Here is a 12,209-nt window from a genome sequence, read left to right as displayed (position 1 = left end):
TGAAATTTAATATAATAAATTCTTTAGAATTTTGATGACATTTCTAGTCTGGTCAAAAATTAACTTTATAAAAAGTTTAGGTCTATTTAATGGAGTAATTTGATTCCTGGAAAGAAGGCTGCACATTAAAAAATACACACTTCCAGAGAAAATAAATATTTTCATAATCCTACAGAATTTTTTTCCATAGAAACACAAAAGCCTTTTATATAACACATACATTTTTGTCAAAGGATTTAGCTGATAAAGCTCTTACACTGGCTTTCCCCCATTTTTCAATCTGTATATTCTGCATACAAATTTTCATGCTTTGATAAACCTTTGAAATTCTCAATTACATATTGACAGGCTGGTTCAAGACGGCAACAACTCAAAATTTCTTGTTTAGAGTTATCAGTGTTTTAAAGATTCACTTTGTTTGGAACTTAATGGGAGTCAGCTCACATTAAACTGGAGTGGGGAGCATATAAGCACAGTTCAGAGTTTACATATCAGTGGGATATTTAGAGGCGTTTTTCATCATATTCATGGTGCGCATAACTCAAAAATGAAATTTTTTGAACTGGTGCATCTTGAACCAGCCCATCAATATGCACTAAACAATAGGCAAAACCACTTCAGGCAGAGCAGGCACCATTCTTGTAAATGCTATAATCTAGTCTAGTATGAAAAATTGAAAGCCAGAAATGTTTTTCAGTAAGAAGAAAACCCTGATATTCCATTTGAAAATATCCTTATATTCTTTCTCTCTACAACAGCTAGGATGTGCAAAAAAAGAGCAGATTGTAATGATGGAGGGTTGACTCTCTCCATTATAGGGGAAAAAATCAATGAAATATGTGATCTGAAAATATAAAGTGTTGAAAAAAATACAGCGTGTCCCCCTTTTCTTTAAAAACTCACTTTTGTTCTAAACTCACCCTTTACAACATCTCAAGAGTTTTAAAAGCTTTTGAAAATATCATTTGATCATTTTTGTCGCATCACGGTCATTTTCTGCACACGAGGGCTAATTAGACCGGGACCTACAATTTATTGCCGATTCCGAACGCCAGGCTTGTTTTTTTTATACTCGTCGAGAGGTTGGTGCGCTAACCCCTCGATGGGGGACTCCCTGCGGTAGCAATTTTTGCTGCGGTCATGTCGCCATTTTTGTTGTACCCCTTGTGTCGGGAAAGTTTTCTGACAAGGACGAACCGGGTATCGAACTCGCGATACCTCTAAACATCCTTTGGTACTTTAGGCGAGTATCTTACCGACCTGGGCTACCGCGCCCCTAATCATTATATATTATTATCATTAAATATAACAAAAGACAAAAAGTCTCTCTGACTAAATAAAAAATATTTCACTATGCTTTCAGGCTAAGCAAAGTAGAATAATTCTTAACTCATAATGAGCTAAAAGAAATACACTGTCGTTCTTCTATCAAGGTTGTTGAAGCTTGATACAAAACTAAGTTTTTTTTAGTCATAATGCCTATTGAAGATGCAGACAAAATTGATATCTTCAGGGTTCAGCACGGAACATGGCCTCAAAATTAGAGAAAATAGTGACCAAAATGTTTAAAAAAGTGTGACCAAAATATTTTTAAAAAGTGACCAAATAGTGACCAAAATATTTTTAAAAAGAGAATCAAATGGACAATGAATTTTGATTATCAGTAAATTGAATGAACCGTTTTTACTAAACTTTTCATTTCAATGAAACTCTTTTTTAGAAATAGTTTATTAAGAGAAAAAAAAAACCAATATATATAAATATATAAATACAGTATTCTACTCAAGGGATCGCTTGATCCGTCCAGAGTATACAAACATAAATTTTTCTGTGGTGGCAAACACTTTCATATAGGCTACTAACAAGTACTAAGCAAAATACAAGTATAGAAATAGACAAATATTTCAAAGGCCTAGGTGACACAACACTGTATACTAGGGGCCGAGAAGTACCTTCCTATTGTAGTAAAATATTAATATAATTGATAATTAATTGTTTGAAAGCTCTTAATTTATTTTCATATTTTATTTCATTTGGCAGGTTATTAAAATATAATGGAGCCAAATATATAAATTGCTTTTGGGTTAATGTTTTTTTAGGTTGTATAATATTATATTGAAAACCTCGACGGAGACGTGTGTTTGTTGGGCATTGCTTGATTTCAAACCAAGTAGGATTTTTATAAATAAACATTAGACTTCGGTATATATACAATTTTTTAATATTAAATCTATAGTCTGATTTATAATTATAGGCAGATGGTGTAGGGTTAACGAGAGGAAATAATATTTATAGTTTTTTTCAGAGCACTTATTAAAACATTTAAATTGGACTCATAATCACCTCCCCAAACACATATAGCATACTGAATAAGTGAGTAGAACCAAGCAAAATAAAGTGTATGAATAAATTGAGGAGATATAATATTTTTTAAGCAATATAAACGAACATTCATGTATTTTATTTTGTTACTAAGTGCAGTTGCATGAGAGTTCCATTTCAAATTTTTGTTTATAGTGACTCCTAAATATTTATACTCTTCAGTTTCCGAGACAATCGGACAAAAACATTGGTCATCAGAACATCCCAACTCATGGCATCGAATTATAAGTGTTTCAATATTTCTATTGTATAATTGAAAATTTATGTATTTAGTTTTGTTGAGATTCAAGGTTAACTTATTATGCCTCAACCAAGTGTTAATTTTTGTTAAATCTTCTTCAGTATCAGATTTCAGCATGGTATACGTTTGTTCTGACAAAACAATAGCTGTGTCATCGGCATAGCTAATCAAATCACCATGTAGATCCAGGTTATTGATATCATTAACAAAGATTAGAAATAAAATCGGTCCAAGAACAGAACCCTGTGGGACGCCAGTTTTAATAATCCTGTATGTACCTATTGTATCATTTATTTTAACTGCTTGCATTCTATTTGACAGATAAGTTTTAAACCAGTGATAAGTGTTGCCTCTCAGACCTGAACAATATAACTTATGCATAAGAATTGGATGATCGACACTATCAAAGGCTTTTTTTAAATCTAAAAACATAGCAAGGGTTCTTTTGCTCTCGTTAATACTTTCATATACTTTTGCTGAAAATTTCAAAATTGCCATCTCAGTATTCTTATTTCCAAGAAAACCGAACTGATTGCTCGAAAAAAAATTAAATTGATTTAGAAAATTTATAATTTTGTGTTTCATTATCTTTTCCAAAATTTTCGAAAAGACGGGCAAAATAGAGATCGGACGATAGTTTTTGAAATCATTGACATTACCTGATTTATGAATGGGTATAACAAGAGCACATTTTAATTTATCAATAAAAACTCCATTGAGAATTGAAGAGTTTATAATGTGGGTTATAAACTTTAAATGGTATTTACTGACAATTTTTAGCATTTTTGGAGTGATTCCATCATAACCAACCGCTTTATTATTCTCAAGTATGTTTATTAAATTCTTTACATTCCTTTCCTCTATCTCAGTAACAACTATAGAATTATACTGGTTTGGTACTAGAAGCTCTATTTCATCTATTAACTCAGAATCTTCAGTTATTGCAGAATTGATAAAAAATTCATTCATTTCATTCACTGTTTCAGAATTAGTATTTACTGGAAGTACTATTTTATTTATTTTTCGATTTATGATATCATTAGTAACTTTCCATTGTTTCTTGACGTCGTTACCACATTTTATAAATTTATTATAGTAAAACGCATCCTTTGCAGCTTTTAGCTTCTTTTTTAACTGTTTGTTATAGTTTTTGTAATTATTTTCCTTATCACGATCTGAAGGATTTCGTTTAAAAACTTTATAAAGTCTTTCTTTAGTATCGACCATACATTTCAATTCATATGTAATCCATTCACTTTTCAAATTATTTCCTGTTTTGCATTTAGACTGTTTTGTCCAGAAATTACGATGCCTAAACACAATATCAAGAAATTTGTCATATAATACATTTGCATCAGTCTCATTGAAAATGTTTTCATCAAATTCATAATTTTTTACACATATTTCAAACTTATCATAATCCACATTTTGACAAAACCGATTTTTATTATTTTGATTATTATTTAAAAGTTTTGTATCAGTTCCAAGATTACATTTAATAACCAGTGGTAAATGATCCGTTATCTCTAATTTTGATACTGCTGTTTCAAATCGATAATTTAACCTCGCGTTTCGAATGAAAACGTGATCTAAACACGCTGACTTTCTTGTTGGTGTATTTATGTATGATAAAAAACCAAATTCAGACATGAGACTCATGTATTCATCACTGTCCGTGTCAGACTTCAATATATCCATATTAATATCTCCAGTATAGATAATATTTTTATACCCTAAATTGCTAATAATTGATCTGAACTCATTAGTATAATCCATTCGAGAAAAATCATGGGATCTGTAAATTAAAATTATGCATAGATCTAACATTTCACTGTACAAATATAAGCCTTCAGCTGTATTCATATTCAAGGCAGTACTTAAAAATGAATATTTTTTATTTACATATGCAATAACGCCGCCTGATCTATTTCTATTTCGACATTCACAAAAACTATTATAGCCAAAAATATTGTACAGATCAGTTTCATGATCTTTGATCGAAATTTCAGACAGTAATACAACATCAAATGGAACCACTAATTTTTCTAAATGCAATAATAAATTATTAAAATTTTCACGAGCGCTTCTAATATTTACATGCATATATTGCATGTAAATATTAGAAGCGCTCGTGAAAATTTTAATAATTTATTTATTAATATTAATATTATCATATTGATTAAAGATCATGAAAGTTTCAGGACTATTTGAAAAACTCACCAAATCATCGAATGTTTCAAGGCAAGATGAGTTGATACTTACATTATTTATTCCTGGGATTCCTGGGAATTCTGCTGTTGATTAATTTTATCCAAGTCATTTATGTTACGAATATAATAAAGTTTTTCACCCTGCCTTTTCCTCAGTAAGACCTTGCCGTCCCTCACCCACGCAAAGTCAAAGTCGTTATCCTTCTTGAACTTCCGGACGTGATAAAAAAGGTCTTTGAGAGTCTTAGTAAGATGTTCATTTATGAATAGCCTTGAATCACCATAACGTTCATCAATTTCACTTGCATTTAGTCCCTTCTTGCTTCGGCTAGCTTCAATCCATTCATCTCGCACCGCGGAGTCTCTAAATCAGACAATAATTGGTCTGATCCTATTTTTGTTTACCGAATTTACCCTATGTAGCTTCATTATATCATTCGGTTTATACACATTCAAAGTTTTACCAATTTCAGTCACTATTTCCATCACATCCTCCCCCTTTTCCTCCGGCATTCCTTGTATCTCTATATTGGTTGATTTCGATCGTAACTCAATTTTATCCAGTTCATCGTATATGTTCTTGATTTTTTCCTTCAAAACATTATTTTCACTTTGCAACCCCTCATTCGATCTCTTCATTATCTGTAATTCTTTCTTTACCTCCGATAGTTCAGCTTTCATGTCCCTGAGTGTTTCATCATTGAACTCGATTGATTTTCTCAATTCGATCATTTCGGATTTCAACACACTGCATTCTTCAGAGAATTTTTTTTCCATCTGTTTAGTCATAATTCGACATTCTTCACGAATGATATCATGTATTTTTTCAAGCTCCAATTTTTCCCGTTTTTCAATCTTTGCTGATATTATGCAGTCAGTACATCGCCATTTTTGTTTCATTTCAGTAGACATTTTTTTGAAATTTGTGTCTGTGGCTCCAACACATATCGGATGAATAAGTGATTCACAACCAGAACATGAAAATACCTCCTTCCCTTTCAGTACTTCGCCTTCACAAATTGAACATGTATCCACCATTATTATGATTGATCAAAGCAGATATATCAACATAAATACCAAGAACGCGGTGGACGTCATTCGCAAAGAGATCATATATGTCTATGGATTAATTTTACTTCATCACGGCATACTTAGAAATAAATACCTTTCTATCAGACGCAAACAAATTAAATATTTTTAAAAATGATTAATAAATAAATGGGAAATTTAATAAATTTCCGGAGCATTAGCAACATGCATGCGTCCTCCCTGCCGTCGTGTTGCCACGTTCTTCCAAATTGCTTTTTTTTACATAATAGTGTGAAATAATTAAATCAAACTCAAACCTAAAAACCAGTAGTTTTGAATAACATCAAATTTATCAACAATTATGTGTGAGAGAGTAATTACATTACATCATTTATAAGTAACAGTTGCAATGCTTTTCCCTCATGTTGCTTTCCACAACCCATCTTAAAATCAATTCAAGCAGGAAAATTTTCAAAACATGAAGTTTTCACATTCAAAAGAAAAATAAAATAATGAAATAACACAAAGTTTGATGAAAGAATTTGTTTCATCCATGAAAATGAAAATTGGATTTTTGTAGCAGCAAAAATTTTGTTTTTATAACAGCATTTATCAGTTTTGTAGTGCTTTAAAAATTTGGCAGCAAAATAAAATGCACAGTTTTTATATACATGTATGCACTATATAGCTTACACAGGATTACTTTTTACTCCAAAAAACCATGTTATCTCCCCCAGCTCAGAAGTGAGTGTCCCTCACCCCTACAAAGCACAAAATAGATAATTTTACCCATTTCATATTTATCAGCAGTGTTTTTCTGCTGCTAATTTCTAATTTAGCATAAGTGTTTCTTGTTGAGTTCGCTCTTGATCATTACCTCAGTTTCATTCGAAATACTTTGAGATGACTTCTCTTGCTGGGTCTTAGAATATTTATTAGAAATTTTAAGAAATTTAATACGGTTAAAAACTATAAAATTAAATTCTTAACAATATTATTTTAAATTATTAACTTAAATAAATTACTTAAATTATTGAATTAAATAAATCATTTAAATTATTAAATAAAATAAATTATTATACGTTGAGGGGAGGGGCAATTCCATACCCGCAGCATCAATGACAGAGCCTACAGATCTATATATATTATGTATATCAATATGTGAATTGACATACATTATTATTGTGCAGCTCCCCTCAGACTTTCAAGTCTATTGCCACTTATGGCTGGACTGGGAAGGGTGGTGAGTCTCATAGGTGTACACGGAATGTTCTCAGGGGGGGGGGGGGGGTGTTTAAATTTTTTTTCTTTCTTCTAAAGGGAAATTGAGATTTTTTTTTATACAAAACAAAAAATGGAGTGTAAGATATCAATATTAAGTCAACAATCACCATCATGAAGATACTCTAAATTAAGTTATGGCCAGAAGCAGATAAAGGTCAGTTGACGGCCTCAGGCATTAAAAAAAAGTAGGTCCCTTAAATTAGGAAAAAAGTGTAAAGTAGGAGTTTTTTCTGGGCCACGGGCACACTCGGTGTGCTGACCGTTAAATCTGCCTCTATTTACGGCTCGAATCCATGTTAACTGAGTTTTTATCAGCCTGATGTCAATTTTCGCAAGCTCTCTGAAAGCAGTCAAGGGATATACACGGCTTCTCAGAATAGTTTAACAAAGAACCATTTCAAAGCAACAAACAGGTAAACATCAGCATCCACAGGTTCTTGGCATGTTCCTAGCAGCTCAACACACACTTAGAGAACCACTGGTTTATTCTTTGAGACCTAAAAATGTTTGACTATTTTTGAGTAAACATCTCAAATAGAAATATACATTTAAGTACAATATCATTATGTTAATAACAGCATGTAGCTGAAAGCTTTGAATTTTATAGTTTCTGTAATCTTTTTTGCTATTAATGTTTGTAACACATTATTTCATAGTTAATTAATCATACCAAATGATGAATCCAAACCTAGAAATTGAATAGGGTAGTGATTTTTAACTCTTAACTGCTTTTATCCTTAATTAAAGGATGCAGAAAATTTTTTAAACATCAAAGTAAATTTGGTTCCTCAGTACCCATTAATCATTACACCCATTACCCTCGTACTGTATCCAATGAACGTAGTCTCTGTTTTTGATGCGTCTGTTTCCGATCTTCAATAACAGAACTACTTGAATATGCTGCACTAAGCTCCTGAAAAAGTAAAATTAGTAAAGAAGTTACAATGACTTAATCACAAGATGAACATCATCACTAAAAACTATTTTATATATACTGAAGAGTTATTTATAAATAAAGCAAATTGATGCTTACATTTGCCATACTCACGTTCAGGGAATTTCTAGACCTAATCACTTTTTCCCATATTTTTTGCCTAAAATAAAGGAGTGAAAGAGAGTGGTAAGGGTTGTTCTGCAATATAATTAGAGAGATGGTGATCTATAGAGAAAGTGCTACTGATAAAAAGTACAGCAAACTAAATAGAAAAGATAAACTTCTCTATGATTTTTTTCTATAAAAAATATCTTTGCATTGTATCTAGTCTTTTGTACTTTGTGAACAGCGACATGTGTGATCCTTTCTATATTATAAATCTCACATTTGAATTTTTAACATTTGTGTACAGTGGAACTTAACTTACAAATACTGCTGCATGGTGTACCACATTTATCTTGAATAAACAAAAATTGATGACTACAACAATTTATAAATGCTCATTTTTTACCTTATATTACTAAATAAAAAGATATAAACTTTGTGCATGAAAATGTTGAGCTCAGTGTATAATAGTGTCGAATATTTCAAAAAGAACAAAGCATAACTTGACTGTTACCCAAAATAATAAAATTAGCTGGAATTTTTCACACCCACTTCTGTAATACAACTTGAAAAAAAAAAATTTCTCACCCTCATACATTTTACACCCCCTGCAATAAATGTGAATGGGATCTCCTATATAAGTGAAAGTTTGATTAAATATGAGAGACTTTTATGGCGCGAGTAACTTTCTATGAACAAGTTAATTTCATTAGTGTAGGTGTTGCCACAGTACAATATTTACTAAGCTAGTGCATAAAAAATACTCTATTCCATAATACAGTCAATATAGTCAATGACAGATATAAATATTAATATAGATTTTTTATCATATATAATCATCAGAGAAAATTCATGATAAAACAAGGAAAAAGTGATATTTACTTATACATAAAAGATCCCAGCATCCACATTACCAGAAACAAAGCATAAATGGCCACAGCAATATATATTGCTAGAAATAATTGTATGCAAGTATAAAATATTTATATTAATATTATTTAAATTTGAAAGAATATCAAATAACTTACAGAGAATTGCCTAAAAGGTCTTACTTTCAGATCAAAAGAGTTCAAAAGGAATCAAGTATACAAAAGCAAACATTTTTTTTATCATTTTTGTCACACCATAGTCATTTTCTGTGCAGTAGGGTTAATTAGACAGAGACCTATAATTTATTACTGGTTCCGAATGACAGCCTTACACATCTTGCTTTTTTTTACTGAGAGAAATTTGTGTGCTAACCAGGGTTTAAGCTAGATAAAACTTCATTTAGCAAAAAAAAATCAAAAATGGGGAAAAAAGCTTTAGCAAAATACTAAAATGCTAATGATTGAAGGATGTATGTCTACTCGTTTTGTACCTCCTGTACACATTTTTGCAAAAGGGGCACTACTTTTTTCGCATTTTGTAAAAAATATGACCCTAGCTTCAGCCCTGGTGCTAACCCCTCAGAGTGGGACTCCCTGCAGTAATCGTTTTTTGTGGTAATGTTGTTGCTGTTCCTGTTGTACCCCTGCATCAGGAAAGTTTCTGACAGTGACAAATTGGTATCAAACTCGTGGCACCTCTAAACATCCTTTGGTACATTATATAGGCAAGTATCGTATCGACCTGGACTACTGTGCCCAAAATTTTTTTTAATTAAACGGCTGGCAGTTTGAGGATTTTAAGGAAATAGACTTGAAAAATTCTTCATCTCTGGAGTAGAAGGTTTGTTAAAAAAACTCAATTTTTTTCTCCCTCCTGCATACAAACAGCAGAATATGGGATTTAGCTTAATGTGATTTAACATTTTCATTTTTGCCAGTCCCCAATGCTTCTTTGTGGGAGGGAAAAAAGTGTGTTAATACCCTTGTAAAAAGGATTCAAAATTACAGAACTTAGTTTTTTGTCACCCTTTATTTCTTCCATTCTTTTCTTCACATGTTTTTACTTTTCAAGTAAGCATCAGGGCTAACAAGCACTAAATACAGCAAAAGTCAAATTAATTTATTTACACAAATTAATTTTTCTCACAAAATAAATTTAATTACAGCAACCAGCTGAACATCCAGGACCTAGGCCCTCTGTAATCATTAATTTATTTCTGAGTAAATTTATAGAGTGCAATTAAAAACAATATAACTAAGGTTGTATGACCTCTTGGTTTTTGGTCTCAAGTCCTGTCAGCCGATTCCATTGTGGGGACCAATGTGCCATGGAAAGGCCATAACCAGGAATTTATTCTGGGGGGGGGGGGAAACCAAAGTGGTATTTTGAGGATGGAACAAACTGCTCATGTTTCATGTTGTAAACTCAATCAAGGTCACATATATCAGCAATATTCTTACAATTTAGGGGGATGATTGGATCCCCAGATCACTACCTTAGATAGAAAAAAAGTAGTCAATCATTTATTTACATATTCTTGTTTGTGAAAGTTTGTTTATTTACATGTTTTGATCCCTAAAGCAGAATATGCTGAAATCTGTGATGTACGTCATAGAACAATCAGTGCCACTGCAGAACAATCCGGAAGAATTTTAAGAAAAAGTGTAAAAAACATAATAATGGGGATTTTTATAGCAGAACATTTCCACGTAGCCGAGGGCTCGTTGCAGAACAATGCAAAACATTCTGCTTTGGGGGTTTCGATATGCATTGTACAATGTGCAGCATAATGTTGTACAAACTTCATTAGTACAACTTTAGTAAGCAAAAGTTTTTAGTAAGCAAAAAGTTGCACTTTTTTTTCACAGGACCCTAATCTCTAGCCATGGTTTATTTTTTACTTGATTTTCACCTGTGGCACTTTCAGTAGTATATTCTAGGGTCCTAAAAAAGCCACACACGTTCCCGTGGTGAGAACTACTGATATGAGCTCCTTGCAAGGGCGCTTTACACAGATAAAAAATTAAACAGTGAAATCCCAAAACAAAGATTATCATTCTATGCGTGAAAAACATAACTTTTAGCTTCAGTGAAAGACAAGTGTTCAAAATAACTGCAATCATTTGCACTTTGTTATTCGAAGTCGATTTTTCCACTACTGAATTTTTTCTTCAATTCTTTCCTCAGTGATAATGAAATTATCATAAGTTTTAAATCCTTCTACTGATGTGAATAAAGATAATACTGAGATGAAGAAACTGCAAATGAGCAATTATGTAGCAAATTTTTTTTGAGCAGTGAATTTATGCCTAACCCCCATAGAAGTGCTGACAGGGCTTCAGCCCCCGGCCTGGGATTGAATCATATCATTATTTGTTATTATTTTTTAACAATATAAATTTAGTTTAGAGGGACTCATAAGGAAATCCTTGAGCAGATTTCACATAGGATGAAATTTATTATACTGTTGTAAGGCATGATCATGAAATCACATAATATAATCTTTATTCATAAAGGCAAAAAGCCTCTCTAATAGTGATAGGATATGACAACAGCTTTATGTATAAAACTTTTTTTTACTATAAATATACTCAAAAACAAAATCAGTAAAACAAGCACAAAGGATTTTGCTCTTAGACCCCCAGAAAAGACATGGGCTAAGGGATCAAAACATGATTAAAAGAGTTGCCCTCAGGAAAAAAAATTAAGAAACACTGTTATTGATGGCAATCTGTGTTTGAATTGATGCACATTTGATTTTACAGTGTAGGGTCATCCCAATTATGTCAGATAATTGAGGTTATGCTGTATTGTATTTAAAGAAACGATAAGATCAATAAATATAAAATAAAATTTGAGAATTCCATATATACATTGATAAAAAACAAAATCACACTGAAAAATCAGGATTTCGCAAATCAGAGAAAAGATCTTGCTAATCTTATTCACTTATTTAGTGTTTCACGGCCACTGAGACTTGATACAATGGATCTTGCTAGCGAAAGAAATGAATGCCAGTGTATATCTCGTAAAATAAGAATTTCTACAATAAGCTAAACATGAGCTTTCAGGTGGACATTTACTGCTAAAGAACAGACTCTTCATACTTTCTGAAAATGTATCTAAGTTTACAAAAGGATTAAGGTCTTCTTGA

General features: G+C 31.8%; 1 protein-coding gene across 8 annotated transcripts in view; it reads right to left on the bottom strand.

Moving 5' to 3' along the window:
* Hgsnat (Heparan-alpha-glucosaminide N-acetyltransferase) overlaps positions 1-12,209 on the bottom strand; it is a 78,550-nt gene that overhangs the window by 43,289 nt on the left and 23,052 nt on the right. For all 8 annotated transcript variants that reach the window (XM_089239827.1, XM_089239832.1, XM_089239825.1 and 5 more), the window contains exons 5-7: positions 9,068-9,137; positions 8,180-8,240; positions 7,965-8,059 (exon numbers count right to left, since the gene is read on the bottom strand). In XM_089239827.1, the coding sequence (XP_089095953.1) occupies positions 7,965-8,059; positions 8,180-8,240; positions 9,068-9,137 (226 nt within the window). The remainder of the gene's footprint in view (positions 1-7,964; positions 8,060-8,179; positions 8,241-9,067; positions 9,138-12,209) is intronic.

Source organism: Pholcus phalangioides, unplaced genomic scaffold (genome assembly GCF_987345545.1).
Source record: "Pholcus phalangioides strain wild (caught in Gottingen) unplaced genomic scaffold, Ppha-v1.0 ptg000011l_1, whole genome shotgun sequence".
Taxonomy (NCBI): domain Eukaryota; kingdom Metazoa; phylum Arthropoda; class Arachnida; order Araneae; family Pholcidae; genus Pholcus; species Pholcus phalangioides.
Note: the sequence above shows the minus strand (reverse complement) of the source record. Positions and strands in the feature narration are given on the sequence as shown.